At 43.9% G+C, this 22,142-nt stretch overlaps 1 protein-coding gene across 1 annotated transcript in view; it reads left to right on the plus strand.

Moving 5' to 3' along the window:
* Positions 1-22,142, plus strand: part of tmem132e (transmembrane protein 132E) — a gene marked incomplete at its 3' end in the record, with an annotated part of 142,252 nt that overhangs the window by 46,425 nt on the left and 73,685 nt on the right. Inside the window, exon 3 of the mRNA XM_080483873.1 lies at positions 19,712-19,852. Within this exon, the coding sequence (XP_080339999.1) occupies positions 19,712-19,852 (141 nt within the window). The remainder of the gene's footprint in view (positions 1-19,711; positions 19,853-22,142) is intronic.

The raw sequence follows: 22,142 nt of genomic DNA on the forward strand, positions 1-22,142 counted from the left end.
CATAGGGAAACTATTAGAAAGTGAATTTTATGTCATTTGAGCCTTTTAAAGGTTCTTCGACTCCAGTGTAGGAACCACTGTTGTAGCATTGTCACTGCAGCAAAAAGCCCAGGTTTGTTTGGCTTCAGCTTGAACAGTCTGGATCGTCACCATTGACTCTGGATTGGTTTAAACGGGATTATTTGTGATTGTCGGTCTGTCTTCTATGCTTCTATGGTAGAGCTGAAAACACCTTCCAGGAAGTACCAGCTCAGGTTGAGATAATTGGATGGATGGATGGATGGACGGACGGACGGATGGATGGATGGATGGATGGATGGATGGATGGATGGATGGATGGATGGATGGATGGATGGATGGATGGTTTTTTTGAACACGTTGCCCAATCAGAAACCCTGAATGTGAGTAAACGTTTGTGAGATCAGTAAAGTATCGGCGCGGCTCCAGAGCGGCGTCACTTCAGAACAGCTAAATTGTTTTCCTGCTCTCCACTCCTCTTTTCTCCTCCAGTGAATTGTCAGATTAGGCCGGATCCTGCCCACTGGGCCGCGGCGAGCTGCACACTGAAGCCTCTTTCACTCAGAAATGAGTGAATTACTGCGTCTGCTGATGAGTCCCCAGTTGGCCGAGTCCGATCCATCACGCTGCTCGGCTGCTCTGTTCACTGGTGGAGGGTCCAGCTCTCATCTCGCTCAGATAATGAGCGTTAGGTCTTTTTGTGCGTCATTCTGCCAAGTGAACATCTGTGATGATGGCCGCTCTGGTCTTGACAGTGCTGCGCTGCCCTCGTATTGACTCTCACACCCCTCTTGTCTTGAGGCCATAATGACGAGCACATTGCGTGAGCTCTTGTTTTTTTTTTCGTTGCTGAGGCGGTGTGTTCATGTGCAGTCAGCGGAGCTGTTAGGGTATCTCAGGGACCCATCGGGCACAAACAATAGAGATCCGATTGTCGAGCCAGAGCATTTAGAGAAACACATTTGTAAGTGGTAGGCATGAAGTTCTTCACGTCGGGGTTGTTATTTGAGCTGAGTGCTTGTTACAGGATGTCGGTGCTGCACCGACACATCAGCTGTCAAACTTGTCAAAAATGTCACAACCTTTGTGGCAATTACTGAGACGTCTTTATTTTTACATTGTTGATTGATCAGCTTTGGTTTTCAGTCAGTAGTTTTCTCTCGTAGCTCTGAACACAGTGCAAACCGAGGAATGCATCATTTCATATGGATCCCGATGACTCACAGGAACCTCCGGCGCACAAAATGTTTTACTGGAAACCAAAGCCTCGCAGACTGTCGGGCTTTCTGTACTCTCTAATTGGCTGATCAGACAGCTCTCAAAGTCTGAGCTCTTGCTTTGCTCCGCCGCTGCCGTGCACGATGTTGCATTCACTTTCCATTTGACTGAAGTGTTCAGAGCTGCTCCAAGTAAAAACACTCTGAAAAACTATTTCATATTAACAAATTTCATTGTTGTTTTTAATTTTCCAATCAAATTCCAAATTAAAATGACAAAATCGACCTTGATTTGCTCTTCAGTGCTGCCAACATGTGGAGACAGACAAGGGTGTAACTAAGACACGATAAGAAAGAGAAATCATTCTGATGCTGACCAAAGATACAAAAACAGGTGACTGGAAAGACTAAACAGAGGGACTGACAGGACGGTCAGCCAGAGTCTGATCTGATCGGGAATATCTCGGTCCGTGTGAAACAAGCTCTCAAAAATACCTAAACTGGAAACATGATAATCCCTAAGCCACAAACAAAACCACTATGAACTAGACGAGACGCAGGATGAAACGATCCAGGGCAGCGATCAGGTGGGACGATAAAGAGAAATCCTCAAACATGAAACAAGAAACTTGATATTAATGAACTAGACCTGGAAAGATTGAACTCGACATGACATGACACAACCAAACTGCAGGTTGAAAGCCAAAACATGTAGCAGATGACTAGTAAAAGTGTTAACGTGACACTGATATAGAATGTGTGCATGACGGTACCAGGTGGTCATTATTTTTGACAGTACTAATTATTACATAATGGGGCGCTACAGGAGGTTTCCTGGGCACTGTTTTGGTTGTCTGTTTACATGACGTAAACAGACAACAAAAATAAAAGTTTAGCGTTTTCACTTGAAATGGTTGCTATGTGGACGGGACTCGGTGACGTCATTCTTCTTCACCTGCTTTTCGCCTCCGTCATGCAGCCACAGATCCACGGAACCGAACCCTTCACTATTGAACGACCAAATGCAAAGTGTTTGTTTTGAGTGTGCGGTGGATCGGCAGCTCTAGTGGACGTTTGAAACCCGTTTCTGCATTCAGAGATACAAGCACGGCACAAAGCGCCCGGCGCACGGCAGAATGTGACCGAGTCACATGTCGGCGGACACGTAAAAGCAGCGCGTTGACGACGGACCGAGGACAGATCCAAAATCTGCACTCACCCTGAATTATGCATACCTCCATGCGTTGGATTTTGTTGTGTCTGCAGTAGCATAAGTGGTGAAGTTGTGTGTAAAGTGCTCCCTCAGAGGAACTAATGGAGCTTCTGCCTCCAGATGAGTGTGGGTAAAAAAAAAAAAGGCAATGCCGGCCAAATTTAGTTGTTTTCGAGAGGCTGGAATGCAAACGGGAGTGCAGCTAATGCCTCCGAGACGTTCAAGTGCTGACATTTTAGTTGTTTATTTACTTTTCTGCCTTCATCTGCGCATCGCTAACGGGACAACGGCGCAGCCCGACTGGATCCATCAGGGCCTCGCTCACCAGCGGTGGCACCACAAGCGCTCTGTGGGCTGTTGTCACAGCCGCCCGTGATCAAATGTTTGTTTACCGCGTCCCACTCGGCTGCCTAACATGTCACCAGCGAATTGCCAAGTGGGGGAGTCCAATCTGTCCGCGGCTTGCAGGAAAAAAGAAGGAAGGTCTGGGTCGTTCGGTTTGATCATTCTCCGAAGGGATTTTAGTCAGGTCCGGATGAAATGCACGAAAAAGTGGAACACTGGGTGGTGACATCACCACAAAGTCTGGTTCATGTACCTCAATAGAAATGTGACACGCACCCGGCTGGAGGCTTTCCTCTTCCGCGGTTTGTGTTTCTTCTTTCGTCTGAATTATTGTCATTGACAGTATTGAGTAATCGTACTGTCTGAATAGAGAACGAGGGAAAGTGACACCCAACAAAAAGAAGAGATGCAGTGAGGTCAGCATGGCTCCAGGTGGACCGAGAGGATGAAGAACATCTCCACTCACCAACTGCAGAAGAAACCATGAAAGCTACTCTAATGACATGTTATCACCAGTGTAGGATAAAACAAGATGCAGGTAACTGTTGTGATTATATTTTCACCATCTCAGTACGAGTTTCAAATATATCATTCCCCCTCCAAAGTGATATTTTTCCCCATTTCCCAGTAAATACACAAGCTGGTCTCAAACAACGTTAGAATGTTGTGTTGAAAGGAGATTTTGTTCGAAGCTGTTGGAATCAGTTGTACATGAATGACGCTTGTTGACGTGCTTGTCAGAGACTCACTGTACTTAGGGTACAGTTTCCATGACGTGTCAAATCAAAATCCATTGTATTTGCAATTTTCTGAAAAGTTTGGACATCGATTTGAAAACGATGTTTGTTTACATGGAAACAATAGAAACACTGTAATGAAACCACACACACACACACACACACACACACACACACACACACACACACACACACACACACACACACACACACACACACACACACACACACAGCAGAGAACAATGAGCTCTAAACATTAACAACGGGAGAACCCGGACATTCTAGTGGACAGATCACCAAGTTGGATTGTTATTACGTCAAAATAAATCTACCAAGTCCCAGGAGAATATGAACTGGGAGTCATGACACCACAGAGGAAACACTGATCTAATTGTTCGAACTGAGCTTGTGCACAACTCCTAGTTACTACCGATATGGTGCGCATGACCAGGACCAAGACCTAGACCAGAACCAGAACCAGAACCTAGACCAGGACCAACACCTGGATCAGGATCAGGACCAAGACGAAAACTAGAACGTAGAACAGGATCAAGACCTGGATCTGGACCAGAACCAGAACCAAAACCAAAACCAAAAAGCAGAGCTTCCTTTGTCTACTCGAGACGGAACTCAAGCATTCTCAAAAAGTTTCACCTTGGAAGTCATTTTCAAGACGCTTTCAGTGGCTCTGAGTTCAGTCGTCACGGAAACGGACACCCAAAACTAACCAAAGTTTACGGTTGTCACATGAAAATGCCTCGTAAAAGGATGGGAACTGATGAAATGGTTACGATTCCTATTCTATTTTCAATTCTGCTTAGCGATTTGTTTCATTATCTATTCTTTGAAAATCAAACCATCGAAAACGCCACATTCATTCAAAGTTGTCGCCGCTGTGTGAGAATGTTTCTGCTTGTTTGTCCTTTTTCTTCCTTTTGATGAAACGTCCACTTTGAAAGTTGTGCAAAGTTGTTCTGTTGTTTTTACTGAAATGAACAACAACCTTTGTAACCAATGTTTGAGTGTCTGTGCCGCCTGGCCTCCATGTTTTCTGCTGCCTGCAGTGTTGAATGACGTCGCCATGCACCCCACGTAGCTTGCACGCGTGGTGACGTCGTTTGTGTCCGCTGGAATCGAGAAGGGAACCGTTTGTAAATTTGCCAAACGATTCCAAGGAATCGAAACGCCGGGAACCGGTTCTCAACAAGAACCGTCTTGAACACAAGTCCTTAGAAAGGGTGGAGCGAGGTCAGGATGCTTATTCAGGCTTTCATCGTCAGTTTTTACTCAAACCAAAAATTGTGTTTTAAGAAAACATCCTGACGAGTCCATCTTCACCTCAGGAAACTTCAGAAACACCCCACACCTTTATCACTTCCTGTTTGCGTATGACCAGTGAAGCTGCGGCGAGGCGAGTCCGCAGCTGCTTTGCCGTGACTGGGAGCAGAAAGGTCTGCGACCCTGCGAGGTGAGAGCCACGGAAACGTTTTTGTAGTGGGAAGCGTGTAGAAGCAGCTGGTGGTTAATCCGCCAGGGGAAACATTTCCTCCTCCTCCTCCTCCTCCCGTCACACGTGTCGGCGCTGCGCTGCCAGTGCGCTGAGGGAACAGAGAGATATTGTCCGTGTTCGGGCACAAAGCGCCACAATACAGCTAGTTTTCTGCACGCCTGCTCCCCCGACGCCTCGCCAAGGCTTCGACTCGCATCCTGGAAGTATTTCACCGCCCTTTACGTGATTTTACACTCCCTGCTGTTTTTTTTATCAGTTTAATAATCAATACCAGTGATTCAGAGATGACTTCACATCGAGACGTGGCTTTGCAAAGCCTCCCCGGTGACGCTCGATGTTTAAGAAAAGACCAGAATCATCAGTGAATCGATTCGACAAGCAGGCATTGATCGTGTTGCCGTGGTGTACAGCTTTCTCCTCCGAGCCCGAGAGCTCGATTGTAGCTCGGAGGCTTCGGGTACTTCATAATGAAGGAGGCCTTTATAGTTTCTTTTCAGTCCGATAAATGACGAAACGGCTGCCGGCGGAGAACAGTGCATCCATCTGCTGCTGAAAGCATCCTTCAATGCATTTTCCCTGCTGTTAGTTTGGCATTTTGTTGAAGCAGAGTCGCTCCACATTCCTGCCACATGCTCACCTTTCCCCAAGACAAAATAAAAAGAGCTAAACTCCGTCAAACAAAAGATGAAGGTCACAAGCACAAATTCAATTGGACAACGACAGAAATGTTCCAGGGACTGGATCGTCGTTCAAGTCTTCACCTCCACATTGACATTGGGGAAAACTGAGAAGTTCTGCTTCAGGAAATCACCAAACTTTAAGGGGAATAAACGTCTTTCCTAAAGAAGATCCTCGACAAAAAGGTCCAGTTTTAAACTTTAGAACAATCGTCTGTCATGTGACAGTTAAATGACTTTAAAGTTGAAAAAGTGTGATGGCGGGAGTATGTAGCTTTCAAGTGAAAACGCGTCGTTTCTGCAGTTTGTGCCTCAGTAAAGTTTCTTATTCACAAAGCAACGTTTTGAAAACGATGTCCATTTACAAGGAAACAGCAGAAACACTGAAAACAAAGTCATTTCCCTGTTGGGCCACAAGTTTTGGTCTCTGCCTGATGCACTGTTTCTGCATAATATAACGTGCAGTGAAATGCTTTAAGTACATGTTCTACACCGAAACAACAGTTTTGATGGGATAGAAGGATAATAATTAAAATCGAGAACACACAATGATGAAAATAGCAGACGATATGACAACATTAAAAATAACAAAAGATAAATAGATAAATAGATAAATAGATAAATATAGGTAGAAGCTCAGCACTCCATCTAACCACACTCTGTTGACTCAACGCAAACAAACACAAAGCGACTCTTCCTGTTTGTACGTGACAACACTCACGGTGCTTCTCTTCTGCAAACTGAAGAGAGGATAAGAAAAGTGTGAGCTGGAGTTTTGTTCACTTGTTCAAACCTGAAGTGATCTGTACTGTTGCTACGACGACGTGTTGGAACATGTAGTGAGAAGTCTCAGGCCACGTTTCCGCGAAGACTTCAAGTGAAAACAGGACTTTTCGAAAATGCTCTATCTCCATGGAAACGAGGAAAACGCCATCGTGACTAGCTGTTCTGCACACGCTGAGTGGACGCAAAATTTCCCCAAAGGGAAAAATAAAGAATTTAAATTTATTAGTTTAAAACTACCAAAATGCTTAACTTCATCATTTTCAACGTTTCTGCTGTTTCCATGGAAACGGACTGTTTTCAAAGTGATGTGTGCAAAACATTATTGAAACCAAAATAATGCAATTTCACTTAAAAACGTTATCTTGTAATCGGGGTCTTATAGCAAGTTTACGTTGTTTAAAACTGCCTCATTGTGTTTTTTTATAAGATAAACATTGTGAGAGAAAAAAACAGCCGTTCATGAAGGATTGAATCGAGGATAAAAATCTTCTATCTGCACACAAAACGGAAAATGACGGCGCAGTTTGATAATTGCAGTGTTTACCTCGGCATTAGATGTTTCTGTTGCTTCCCGGCTACAATTATCGGTCTCACTCATCTTTTCTGTTTGTATTAATTAAAGAGCAACAGTTCGCTCCGGCGAGGCGCCGCTAAAAAAGAAAAGAAGAATAGAAAGTTGTTGCAGGAAAATGTGGCGGCGTTAATAATGAGGTCCGCTCTGCTGGGCTTTGTAGGAAGCTTGTTTGTCGCCGCCCTGCAGGCGAGAGGTTGAAACCAGCTGCACTCAGGTTTGATGTTTCCTCCGCAGAAGCTGCTTTTCTGACTCCCTTTAGACCTGCAACCGGTCCAGTGGTCTAGTTTTCCAGACCGGTGCTGGACTCCAGACCACATTGTGAAGATCTTGGGCTTTACTCTCAGCCCCTCCATGTCTTGGTCTTGGTCTTGGTCTTGGTCTTGGTCTTGGTCTTGGTCTTGGTCTTGGTCCACGTCCACGTCCACGTCCACGTCCACGTCTACGTCTACGTCTTGGTCTTGGTCTTGGTCTTGGTCTTGGTCTTGGTCTTGGTCCTGGTCCTGGTCCTGGTCCTGGTCCTGGTCTTGGCTAAAACGCAGAAACAATGTTTGCAGTTGAATGGTTGTCATGGAAACGGGCCTCGGTCATGTTTCTGCTCCTCGTCTGACGTGACTCGTTCGTATAACCAGTGGCTGCTGGTGGTCTGAGTTTAGGGAAAACAAAAGGTAACTCAGGTATATTTTCAAAAAACGCATCAATCCATCTTTCAAAGCATCTTAAAACGCTTTGAAAGAAACTTAAAAAGAAATAAGAAGTGTAAAATAAACTACTTTTTTAAGCCCTTAGACTTTACACACTATTAGATAGAGAGAAAGATTATCTGTATTAAATGAAGCGAATACAGTCCAGGGCCCATTGTTAGTTTCTTGGCATAAACAAATGTCGACAGTGTTCCAGTTTATTAATACATTTTATATTTAAAAAAATAAACATTCCTCTTGCTTCCACCGGGGGCGGTGCCCCAGCGCCCTCTATTGACCAGCCGCCACTGCATAGGATCCAAGATGGCGTCACAAGCTTTTATGAGAACAAGAGGAAAGTCAAACTGATCGTCTGCATCACAAATATGTTTGAATTCTAGAAACTCTCAGGAGCAGCAGCCACTTTAATATTTACTGAAAGTATTTATTGCTTCTGTTCGTCGTTGGTTTTATCCAGGTTGTTAAAACAAAAAGGAAATAAAGTGGAAACTATCCTGTAAATTCTCCTGACGGGTTTTTCTGAAGCACACATTGTCTTAAAGTGCTGAAAAGCCAAACTTGTAAAACGGTTACTTGAGTTGTGAAGAGTGATTGTGAAGCCTTCAGTCGGCTTTATGCTTCCAGAAGTTTCCAGTGATGTCCCATGAGCAGGAATAATAAATCGCAGCGTGCAGGTGTGTGTGTGTGTGTTGGTTGGCCCCGCCACCGCCACCGCCGCCACCGCGTGCCAGCTAGCCCGAGGGCTCCGAGGACACTCGTAATGCAATTGTGTTTTGGCCGCCGAACAGAACGCGAGCTGGCAGAACCCGGCGCAGCGCCACGCACCGCCGCTCCAGGTGAAGTGTCTTTTAATTAGCAGCAAAGGCAGAACATTCCAGCCGCCGTTTCCACTTTTCTCTCTCGTCCGGCCAGAATCATTTCAGGAGCTTTTCTGCTCCGTTGCCGGACTTCACCTTCGATTTCCTCGTTTCTTCGTAACGAGCAGCTGCTGCGCTAACTGCAGCTCCGGGTAGTCGCTCCAACACTCTAATAACGGTCCATGGTTTGTAAGTAAAATGAATTCAGAAGTGGAAAAAAAAGAGAAAGAAAAGTTAATAGTGCCACAGAGAGCTACACAGACTCACGCTGATTGAGTTTAATGGGAATAGTGGATAATTAAACTCCAACAAACATAAACATGCAGCAGCAAAAGAACCTGAAATCCAACTGGTTTCAGTGAAGGAGAAAACTAGACGAGGACGCAACAGATTCCAAAACACCTGGTAGACTTAAAAAGCTATTACAACAAGGTTTTTATTAAAATACAAGAAATTACGTTGTAGGAGAGTCAAAAGGTCAAAGAGCTAAAAATAACGTTCGGAGTTACGTGATGCACCTGAACGCATCACCGATGTATTGGTGGCATGAAGCTCTTTAAACAGTAAAAATCCATAAATTATTGTTTAAGCCGCAGGGAAGCCTGTGGAAACAGTAGTAGCTTATAGTCCGGAAATTACGGTATTGATTGCTTGATTGATTGATTGATTATTATTTATTTTTTTTTTTTTTGAGAAATAAAACGCTGATACAAGTGAAAGTGTCTATGTTGGCCATTCAGACTTTATAGCCTTTTTGTTTGATATTTGCCGTTTACCTTTAATTTTCAATGGGAAAGATGAATTGAGGTAACGGAGCAGAGTTTATAAGTTATTCTTCTTTCTGCTCCCACGCTTATTCTGTGATGTATTAAATTGCTAACGAAATCTTGAAAATCAAACAACTGTCAAACTAAAATCTGACTGAAATCACAGAAGTTGAACTGAAGTCACAGAAATCAGACTGAAATCAGAGATGCTGATCAGAATCCAAATTGACCAAAACAGATCAAAATCTTCCATAAATCAAACTAAAATCACACAAATCAAAAAGAAATGAGAAAATCAAAGATTAGTCATATATAAATGATCGAGTACGAATCATAAAAATCAAAGTGAAATCAAAGTGAAATCTCAGCAATCAGAAAAGGTTTTTTAGCAGCTTAAATTATTCGATGGGTTAAAACTCTCTCCTCCAATCAGCAACGAGAATGAACCCCATGTAGGCGGAGCCTATGGCCCACCATCCAATCAGAGAGCACTCGGTCGGATCTGTGCATAAAAACAGACGAAATGTTTTTGAAATGTTTGTTGTATAATTAATTACTGAATTGGTGGTGGTATTTTGAGGAAAGCTGATAAAATGCAGGAAGAGTTTAAAACTATGGAATGGAGCCGCTGCCTCCTCTCTGATTGGTTTGAATTCACACTGACGCTGCTCAGAGCGAACAAAGCCAGCGAGCAGTTTCCTTACATCCCGTCATATTTCATGTGGAGGATGATCCGTCAACACGACGCGTGCCAGGTTTCTCATCTCCAGACCGATGTAGAGCGAAACACACTTTTCTCTCTAAGTCAACACTTTGTTGGACACAATGGTAGTGTTTAAGCCCTGAACACACACACACACACACACACACACACACACACACACACACACACACACACACACACACACACACACACACACACACACACACACACACACACCGTGCTATTGTCACACACCCACACATGAGCTCAACATGCTTTACACAGTCTTTACTCTATATAGAATTATTTTCAATCCCCCTGAACTCGTAATCTATTCTCAGTGGAACATATCAGACAGTGACATCATTTCATCCTCAACACTTGACTTGATTTTGGATTTCGTGGTATGAACTCGTCCTGAAACGTAAATTCTTCACATTTTTTCCAAAATTAACTGAACAACCACTGAATTCATAAAATAAGAGGCAGATTATATACGTTTGATCCTTTTCTGCTTCCTTTCATTCTGTATTGCATTGAATTGTTTTAGGTTGGTTTTTTTTTGTCTTTTTACAGTGAATGAGAAACATAGTTGAATCACATTTCATCACAATGATCAACATTCGTAGGAAAGACAATGCACATTTATTTTGAGTGCACCAATCAGACACAATTCACAGTGCTTTCCAAAGAAATAAGACCAATACATCTTTTAAATGTGCCATTAATTCATTTAAACACACAGGAAGCCGACTGAGAGCCATTGAAAAGATTAAGAGAAAACATTAGTGCCCCAGGAAAATTAAGAAATCACAGTCATGCAGTTGTCATACATGTTTGCGTTACACAACACTTGTACTTTTTTTTTTAACATCCTGGAAGAAGTATTTTCTCTAGAATAACCTTGTATTCACTTTTACCACACATTTAACTGTGTAACCTTGTCCACCTACTCTTACAGGGTCGGTGTTTTGCAAACACACTTTTGAAGATTTCTGCAGAATTAAAAAAAACAAGTCTGTTTTACACTTCAGAATGGACTTTATTGTCGTACAATTGTGTGTGTGTGTGTGTGTGTGTGTGTGTGTGTGTGTGCGTGTGTGTGTGTGTGTGTGTGTGTGTGTGTGATGGGGGGGACCTTTCTTACGGCAGCCATTTTGTAAAATCCAAGATGGCCGCCATCTCCGTATTAAGGCAAATGGAAACATTGTTTTTCTGACTGATTACACGATAAACTTTCCAAATATGTAGTTTTGTTTGTTTCACAACCGTGAACAAAATTCTATGTCACACATTTTTCTTCCGTATCTCACAAACTGTGTCTGAGATTGTTTTTATAGAAACGTGATGCTACCTGAAGCTAAACATTCACGCTGAGCTGAAGTTGCTCACAGGATGTAAGATTTTAAACTTCCTGGATGAAACGGGTTCATGTGACTCGTAAATCAACGTTCCAACGTTCCTGCGTCCAATTTCATTTTGTTGAGCCGATAACAGGAGGAGGATTAACGGAGCGTTTCAGACGGGAGATTTGAGGCGATCGCAGTGTGAAGACGTATATTTCTCCCAGTCGGCCTCGTTATGTCGCGGTTTGTGACTCCGCCCACGGGGCCGTTCTCCTCAAGCGTCTTCGATAAATACTCTGCAGGAGCCATTAAAGACGAATTAAAGACTGCGGAGCTGCGGGTTGATTTAGAACTGGTTTGCATATTTTATTTATTAACAGCAGCCAGTTAGATGGAATTACGACGTGTGGCGAAGGATTACATGATTTCTGGCAGCGAGCGTCATAAATGGGTCATGAGCACGAGGAAGAGTGGGTGCCCAGCAAGTAAGAATCCAAACTCTGGAGGACAGCGAGGAGGAGGGGGAGGAGGAGGAGGAGGAGGAGGAGGAGGAGAGGGGGTGGAGGAGCAGGAGGAGGAGGAGTGGGGATGGAGGAGCAGGAGGAGGAGGAGGAGGAGGAGGAGGAGGAGGAGGAGGAGGAGGAGGAGGAGGAGAGGGGGTAGAGGAGCAGGAGGAGGAGGAGAGGGGATGGAGGAGCAGGAGGAGGAGGAGGAGGAGGGGGAGGAAGGGCTTGAATATTTGTTGAGTCAGTTAAGTTGATGTTACTTTCATGCAGTTTTTATATTTGTGGTATTTTTACTCAGCGAGAAGTCGTTTGTCTTTAAAGCAAAAAATAATTTAAAATCTGAATTTGTGTGTTTTGAAGCCGACAAAGTGAATTTTCTGTTGCACGAGGGTAAATAGTTTTCCTGCACATGCTCAGTAGACGGACAACAACAACATCAAGCGCAGTGGCAGCGTTACCAGAAAGTTACGTTTTTCTCGTTTCCATGGAAACGGAGTCGCTGCTTTCCCAGAATGTTGTGTTTTCAGTGGCTTTAAACGGGAGTTCAGGGTTTTCACCTGAAAACAGTCTCAATTTCCTCGAGAGGAAGTTTTTGTCCTACAGATCAGACTTTGAAATAAACTTTCCTACCGCCCTTTAAAGTCGTCGGCTCCTGTTGAGTTTGCACGTTCTCCCTGAGCGACTGCAGGTTTCCTTCCCTGTGAAGACATTTGCTCGACTGTTGTCTTTGGATGAGGTTTTTGGATGGATGAGATGTTAGGAGCTCCACCGGAGGGTCGAAGCAAGACAGTGATTGAACGTTGGGATTTTCTGTGGTGAGATTAGATGTTTCGTCTGAGCGTGCACTGGGTTTTTTGTTTTTGAAAATTGAATGTCATGAGATAAGAAAGAAAGAAAAAATCTAATGAGATAATGAGATGAGATTTTCTGAGGTATAGATGGTAAAACTAAAAGTATTGCTACTGAGTTAGGAAGTCTTTGTAGTACATGTCAGAGTATCAGAGAGCGTCAGCTCAGCAGCGTCGTGTTCTTCCTCTGACTCCATGGAGCAGATTTGAAAACTCCAAGGAGACGTAACATTCAGCGGAGGAATGTGGCCCGGAATGCGTTGACCAGGGTCCGTCCTGATTAGCAGTCCGCCGCCGGCCCTGAGCTAATAGGTTTGCCATGGCAGGAGGCGTCTGTGTGGAATGAGTAAGTAAGAGGGAGTCGGGCGAGGTTGCTCCCCTCCTCCTCCTCCTCCTCCTCCTCCTCCTCCTCCTCCTCCTCCTCGGCTGCCGTACGGCGCTTCTACTGGCGATGCTCTTTCATTAATCAGCATTAACACAGATCCGCGGGGAGGCCGATTCATGTGGCGCTCCCATGGGTAGCGCTTCATTGCCGCTCACTGGCGGCGGCGAAAAGACGCGGAGCGTGTGAAGAGAGGCCGTCTGATGAAAAACATTGGTTCTGTACAATATGCAGCTTTCTGAAAAGACGAAGATGAATGTGTCGCGGCTTTCATGGGCTGGTGGTGAGCGTCGGGATACGAATACGAATTACTCATCAGAGTCGCATCCTCAGCAGAACCCGCTGCCCCACAATGACGTGTAATTATCATCTGTTCTGATCAGTGTTTTTACAGTAATCATGAAGCAACTGGGTCGCCTCGTTCAGCGAGCGTCTGAGGGCGTTACGTTTTTACTTCAAAGGCAACAGGACGCTTTCTTAAACGTTCCATATTTCTGTTTCATCTCCCCGTGACGCGCCGCGGCCCGTAATTACTGTACTCCCTTCAACGGGGAGGATTTGATGAAAGAACCAAATAAGAGCTGCAATAGCGAGAAACAATGTTTTCCGTGGAAAACACTTTGATGTGGGGATTTTCTACCAGACGTGACACCAGGAAGCAGATCAGCAAAGGATGGATTAAAGCTCCATTCACACCACGGCGATTCAAGTCGAAACGCGTCGTTTCAGAAAAGTTTCACGTTTATGTGGCAGCATTTTGAAAACAATGTCTGTTTCCACGGCGATGGCAGGAACACTGAAAGTGATGTACAGTCCGACCTCGATTATCTGGATCTGCGCCGTGCATCACGTGATAAATGTTTGTGGTCAGGTGACCCAGACGTGGTCCAGATTTTATTCTGGAGGTGTAAATCGGTATATAATCACCAGTGATGCCAGTAACATGTTAACGCGTTACCAATCACGTTACCAGTCACAGGCCAGCTCGCTCTAACAAAAGAATCAGAACTAACTAACATGATCAATTAACCTTGACATTGCTACAAGAACACAACTGCAGGGATGTTATTTTTATTGTTTATTATTTTTGTATTTTTCTTGACTAAAATATATATTGGCAGGAAGCCCCCGCTTTTTTTCAATCAATCAATCAATAAAAGACTTAATTTGTCCCTCGGGGGCAATTAAATGGTAGCTTGGAGCCGGCAGTGCAAATAAATGAATAGATAAATAATGGAACAGAAAACAACGACATCAGGGGGTAAATAAATACCAGTAATAGTACAAATCTGATAATAAAACCATGAGTCAGATATAAAAACAACAAAGAATGAAGGTCAAAGATTAAATATGTATAAACACGGAGCAGGAGGCAGTGATCAGCAGAGTCTTTTATTTTCATGTTGAGACGATGGGGGGTGTTGTCGGCAGCTGCTGAAAGTAACTAAAAATGTAACTTGTAATCTAACTTAGTCACTTTCAAAAACAAGTAATCAGTAAAGTTACTTTTAAAGGGGTAATTAGTCATCAGTAATCAGATTACTTTTTTAAGGTAACTGCGGCGACACTGATAATCACTGTATATATAAATCAGTGCTCCCAAACCTGTTCTGCACCACAGAGCGTTGCTTTAAACATCATCGTCCAGCGCTCCGGCAGGACGGCGCGTGAAAACACCTTGATGAGGCTGAAAGACAAAAAACTGTCATTGAATTAAGCTCGGGAGAGAAGTGCAGGCAGACGGGAAGAGTTTTACCACAATAAAACTTAATACAGACAAACGGAAATTTAAATATACAATTTCAAAATAAAACTTCTCATATAAATGTAAATATGAGGAACACTGTATTGTCACATGCACATACTTATGTTCATCCAATTAAAAGTGAAAAAGGAATAAAATACTGTTGTTGACCATGATATACTGTACATGTAGTACTGAAAAGAAATATCAGTTTTGATTTACAACACACTGTGTTGCCATCATTTCTTCTCTTGTCCAGACACATGAGAAAGTGCATCTGCCCAACAATAACCAAGGGAGGACTGTAGTTACCATGTCAGGCCATGAGCTGGCACTTTTGTTTTTGTAAAGACATGAACGATGGGACGCCACGGACATTTGTACGGACCGACAATGAGTTATTAAACTAGAACATTGCCTGGGAGTCATGACACTCCGTAGACTGAGCATGTGCAGAACAACTCCTACGGCCGTGGCGACCCGGACCAGGAGCAGCGTTTCCCCCGTCTACAAGGAGGCGTGGCCTGACTCTTTCCAGGAAGTCTAGTCTTCACTGTTTACATGATAAATGAGCAAAGTTCCACCTTGGGGGCCATTTTCTAAAAGTTTGGTTTTCAGGTACTCCAAGCTCCGGTGTGAATCGACACCCAAAACAAATCAAAGGTTTACGGTTTCCCCTGGAGATCACTGCCGCGCAAACGGGCCCTAAAACTGGTTCTAGAGTGAGTTTATCCATTAAAAGAAGGGCAGAAACTTTAAACCTGTTTCAAACCAACATCAGCTCGAATGCTAATGATGAACTAGTGACGATACTTCGCTTCATAAATAACCAGCTCAGCAGTAAAAACATCCAGGTACCACAGAAATACTGACGGGTGTGTGAGCAGTGATCCTGTTCTGCCTGAAGACGAGTGCAAACGGCTTCGGCTGAAAGTCAATTGCCGTCACAAATCATGGATGAGTGGCCAAAGCACTGAGCGCAGGTTTGCGTAGCAAATGGAAATACCTCGGCAGGACTTCAGAAATTTTTATCTGTCAGAGAAATAAATGAAACGATCTCAGAGATACTGCCAGGGCCTCAAACCTCCAGCCGAATGTAAATTATGTGGAAGAGAGAATTCGTTTTGGTTAATGCTTTCGGGGGGAGTTTCGTCGCAAACGCGCTGTGTTTGTGTGAGTGGGAACGCGCCGATGTCATGGAGGAAAGAGGAAAAACCAGCATGTCCTCCTGTAAACAAGGCAAAATCATTACGATCCTGCAAGTGCCGTCTGCAAGAGAGCAGCAGTTGGTCCTCGCGTCTTCGTAACCGAGTGAAACTCTGCATATCCACCCGGTTTAGAGCTTTTAGAGCCGTTTCCCAGCAGCTGCAAGATGACGATAACCCGATATGAAGAGTATTGGAGGCCCGGCGCAGACAAACAACATGTTAATAATTCATCTCTTGTCTTGTGTTTCATGAAAACGAGACCGTCGGATCAATAGTCTCCATCAGGGGAGGCGGTTCAGGCGTGGCTCCGTCGTCAGGCATCCCAACATCAGTGCAGGAAGTTGCTTTTGTTCTTTGTTGTGTTTGGGACTGTTTGGTATTCTGCCGGTGGGCCCGTCTGGGTAAAGTCACCGAGGACGGCTGCTGCCAGCCGCGCCGCTTTGTTATACGGCTGATTGAAAATGTCAAATTATGTGTCGTGGATTTGAAAACCCTTTTGGTTTCAGGTTGAAAAGCTGTCGACTTGCGGCTCCGCAGACACACCAGTGATTAGCGTCCGAGTTTTAGAATCAGGAGCCTGAAGCTGATCTGAGCTTCATCCAATCTCACGCTGTCCATTGTAAATGAATAACGACAGTTCTGATCAGGAAATCTTGTGTATCTCTGGCTGAGATTGACATCTTAACTGCCTGTGATTTGACACCAGCTTCATTGCTTTGCCGGCTGCTGCTTTGCAGGAAGTCGATGGCCATATAAGGACACTTTTAACAGAGTGTTTCAAACAGTGACATGAACTTGTTATAATCTCTTTCAACATAATGTTTATAAAATGATTTCAGGTTTCCGAAAATGCAACATTAGGAAACGACTCTCAAAGAACGAAAACATTCTGACTTTGTTTCCATGGAAACGGTGGAAAACGCTCTGTGAAGACAGCTGAAACTCTGCTACGGGTCATACGCACCACTGCCATGGCAAACAGTTCTTCTGCACACAGAGACAAACAACAGCACCCACTAGTGGCACAACATGAATACTACATCGTTTTCAGAAGGTTTCCGGATAAATGCAAAAGTTTTCAGATAAAAAAAACGAGTTTTCATTTGAGATTAGATTAGATTAGATTAGATTAGATTAGATTAGATTAGATCGGAACGGATCGGATCGGATCGGATCGAATCGGATCAGATCAGTCTCCATTCATCTCTTGTGGCTCTCGTGTCATTGTGCTCTTATTGTGTGAACGAATTCAGGATTGGAGATGATTTTCACGATATTCTCATTCTGTATTTATTCATGCTGCCTGTTATTGTCTGGCTCCTCTGGGCGGGCGCGGCGGGTGATGTAGACGCACTTGAAGATGGTGTAAGAGAGTGATTTGTGTACACGGAGCCATGTGCTCTTCTTCAATATTTATCACGTGAACAGTTGTACTTCGATGTGAATCGTGTGACGATAATGCGGTGAAATACATCAGTATTAAAATTTAAAGCCTGGAGACACTGCGGCGTACATAATATTCCACTTTAGATTATGGCCTGCGGGGCGTTCTGGTATCAGAGTGACTCGTGTGCATGATTACAGACCTGTAAATGTATCTGTGCTCACCTCCGGAGAGACTCTCAGCCGGCTGGATTCTTTACATTCAAGCAGCAAGGTTTCACAGACGCTGCTGCCAGAGCGAAACCTGAAGTCTGGTAAACAACAACTCATCCATTTCATCAATTAGTAAAATAGTTTTCAAGTAATTTAGTCATCGATATATGGAATTTATGGAAGCCCGTTTCTCCCACTTAAACAAAGAAAAGAAAAATTTTACTTAAGAATAAATGCCATGGTAAGTCAAAGTTATGAGTAAGTCATAATTATGAGAAAGTAAGTTGTAATTATGAGATAGTAAGTCATAATTATGAGAAAGTAATTTGTAATTATGAGATAGTAAGTCATAATTATGAGAAAGTAAGTTGTAATTATGAGAAAGTAATTTGTAATTATGAGATAGTAAGTCATAATTATGAGAAAAGAATTTGTAATTATGAGATAGTAAGTCATAATTGTGACTTGACATGGGATTTGTTTTTACTCAAGTGTAAGTGTTATGGAAATGGGATTCCATATCGATTAGTTGGTCAATACCATTTTGTTGTTTTTTTTACCATAAGTGGCCCACTTTTTTCTAAATGTCAACCAATCTGTTCCAGCAGCTACCATAGTGTGGCTGTAATCTACAGCATCTATAGCAGGAGAAGCAGCCAACAGCCAATAGTTACTACACAGTCAACGCTGTCTGCAAGACGGCGGAAGGTCCAAGAAACGGGAGAACATTGATGTATCAGGACAGAAAACTTCATGAATAATATCATTCAAAGTGTGGGAGCACTTCACAATAAATCCATATATACATATATACAAAAATTTATAAAAAAATAAACACTTAAGAAAATTTGACTTCAGGGGCCACATACAGTCCAGTTTCATCTTGAGTGGGCCGGACCAGTAAAATATTGCTGTATAATAACTTTTAAATTTACTCTTGAAAGTTTTTCTTTGTTGTGGCGCACAGAGTACATGATCAAACTGGCTATAATTTTGCAAGATCAAACAGTTCTTACTAAAAAATGACAAACAGTGAAATGTCTCCTGTAAAACTCCTGGAAAAACTCCTGTAAATCCTACATTACCACCTTGCTTGGTGGTTTGTGGGCCTGGATTGGAGCCTTTTGCAGGCCAGTTTTGGGCCACGGGCCTTATGTTTGACTCCCTGGTGTAAAGTGAAAGTGAAAGTCACGAGGAGTCACAGCGGGCAGGCTGTTGGTGTGTGTTAACAGTTAAAACCTCTCCGTGCACAGTGATTTTGCCGCTCTTATCGGGTCTCCTCGGCCTCGGTTCTACTCTACATATGTTAGATGGCTTTGAGCAAGTTGTGCACTTTTCTGACATATTTTTCTCAAATTGACCGTCCAAATGACGGCTGGATGGCTCGCTGCCTCAAACTATGCATGGTGAAAAGCCGAAAAACTTGCAAACCAATCTCAATAACAATATTACAAATATCAATGTGTTACTACCACAGCAGCCTCTTACTGGTTGATTGAGTAAGAATTCTGACAAAGTGTGTACGAGCTGCTCTCGCGTCCTCGGAGAAAACAAAGAGCAACAACAACAAAAAGTGTGAGTCCTCCTCAGCCCCTTCGGTTGACCTTGACCTGTTTGTTCCCCCGAGGTGAAGAGCAACGGTTCCCCCTCACGGTTCACGTTGTCATTTAAAAAAAAGAGATGGTTTCTTAAAGCCGTTCAACAATGCTCCAGATGTTAGCTCTTATTAATCCGGCATGAACTCGGTTGATTTGATTTGATAGGAAGTGTTCGTGGACGCTGATCCACCGTGGTCGCAGCCTTCTGCTCCAGTGTTCATTCATCTCATTCATCTGTGGAATGGCTTCAGCCATGAGGCAGTGCGAAGAAGAGGTCGGCCGCACGAGAGAAGGGGGGCGTCGACCTCCGACCCCGCTCGTACATCATCCCCGCTAATAAAACTCTCCTTCCTCTCTCCCCTGCTGCCACTCCTGCAGGGTCAAAGCCAAGAAGGGGGTGAACCTGCTCCAGACCAAGTCCAAGAACGCCCAGTGGAAGGTGGAGTGGGAGGTGCAGTCCGGCGCCAAGCACTCCATCACCACCATCGATGTCAACAAGAACCGAGCCATGAAGCAGGGGTGAGTCCGCCGCCGCTGTGGGCCTGCAGACAAACACCTGAACACACTGACTCCTGCACAAAGACCTGAACACACTGACTCCTGCACAAAGACCTGAACACACTGACTCCTGCACAAACACCTGAACACACTGACTCCTGCTCAAACACCTGAACACACTGACTCCTGCACAAACACCTGAACATACTGACTCCTGCACAAAGACCTGAACACACTGACTCCTGCACAAACACCTGAACACACTGACTCCTGCACAAACACCTGAACATACTGACTCCTGCACAGACCTGAACACACTGACTCCTGCTCAAACACTTGAACACACTGAACTCCTGCACAGACACCTGAACGCACTGACTCCTGCACACAAACACCTGAACACACTGACTCCTGCTCAAACACCTGAACACACTGACTCCTGCACAAACACCTGAACACACTGACTCCTGCACAAACACCTGAACACACTGACTCCTGCTCAAACACTTGAACACACTGACTCCTGCTCAAACACCTGAACACACTGACCCCTGCACAAACACCTGAACACACTGACTCCTGCACAAACACCTGAACACACTGACTCCTGTACCGTGTCTCCAGCTGAAGCTCCAGAGAAAGGTTCGTGTTCAGGCAGAGGTCACCGCTCACTGATTAAAGGCAGCCGTTATTGACACACACCTTCCTTTGTGAGTTCAGCACACCTTCCGACTCGCGGCGTGACTGGAGCTCGTTAACAGAACAAAGATCGCTGAGCGGAGATGCTATCCGCACCACTGCTAATTCACTTTGCGTGCTGAGATAATGAGGATTATTTTGACTTCTGGTGTTGAAATACGTCCGAGATGACGTCTCGGAAGTAAAGTGACAGGAAAGAGTTGTAGAGCTCAGTTTAGAAGCTTTAATTTGCATCTGGATTCTTGTCAATCTGTCCAGAAGTTCTTCAGAACACCCTTTGTGATGCTCGTGTGTGGATCAGTGCTTCAGAAAGCTTGCATTTTTTGAACACGTTGTGTAAACGGAACTGGTGCATAAATTCAATTCAATTCAACTTTATTTATATAGCACTAAATACAACACAGTCATTTCTAGGTGCTTTTAACAGAGAAAAACCCAACAAATCCACATGAGCAAACAGATTTATTTGCGACTGTGGAAAGGAGAAACTCCCTCTAACAATGTGTAATGTTGAATGACAATGTTGTCAAAGAATGAGAATAATCCACCAAACACCATTTCAGTTGGACCTGAATGAGTCCAGGGAATAAAAATGTCTGAATATTGTCAGATTATCTGGTCATTTTCAGTTTATTTTAACTGAAAATTTGCATCTAAAAATGAAACGATGCACATACATGTAGGCATTTACAGAATAGTTATTTAGCAGAAATGCATTTTAATTGGTCTTGCTTGAATGCGGCACGTGTTATGTATTTCAAAGATTTTAACAGGGGGTGTCAAACATAAGGTTTGTGGGCAAAAATCAGCCCGCAAGAGGCTCCAATCCTCCAAAATCCCAAGAAAGTTGTAAAGATTTCAAAGAAAACATAGATTGAACATGATCCTGCCATCAAAGCTCACTAACTAGCATTAGCCTCACAGCCAGGGTGGAAAAACACCCAGAATGCAACAGCTGCAGGAGACGTTTTCTGGACATTTCAATGGATTTTACATAATAATGTTTGATTAAAAAGGGGTTTTTATTCAAATTGTAGCAGTTTTTGGTAGCAAATGTTTGATTTTGTTAAAACAAACTTTTTTAACCTGTACTCAACACCACAACAACAGTACGGATCTCTTCGTCGCTCTGCTCTCTCTATTATTTTCCGCTCGTCTCAGATGTTTCCTCCCTCGCCAGATCACACTGGAAGAATCTCTTTGTGTGACCCTCCGTCTGGAATGCCGCCGTTCCAACGGCGGCTCGTCGACGCCGCCACATCAACCCATGCATTATGCAACCCATGTCTGTTTCCACGGCAATGGCAGGAACACCAAACAGGATGGAGCCGACGTGTTGGGCCACAAGTTGGTGCCATTTGTTGCTTTCGTGATGAAACCAAATGCACATCCACCAGAGACAATATTCCAGGGAGCCGACGGGGGTCAAAGGTCGTGCTCACTGACGGGACAGGCTACCGCTGTGGGATTCGAACCTTTGAACTTCCAATCTCAAGCCTGCTTCTTGCCCCTGGCCCCCAATCTGCCCCAAACATAAACAACTATTATACACTAACATTCTAGAGGACGGACGACCAAGTTGTGTTGTTATTACGATGACTGTCAAAATAAA

Source organism: Lipophrys pholis (assembly GCF_963383615.2).
Source record: "Lipophrys pholis genome assembly, chromosome: 16".
In the NCBI taxonomy this organism is placed as follows: Eukaryota; Metazoa; Chordata; class Actinopteri; order Blenniiformes; family Blenniidae; genus Lipophrys; species Lipophrys pholis.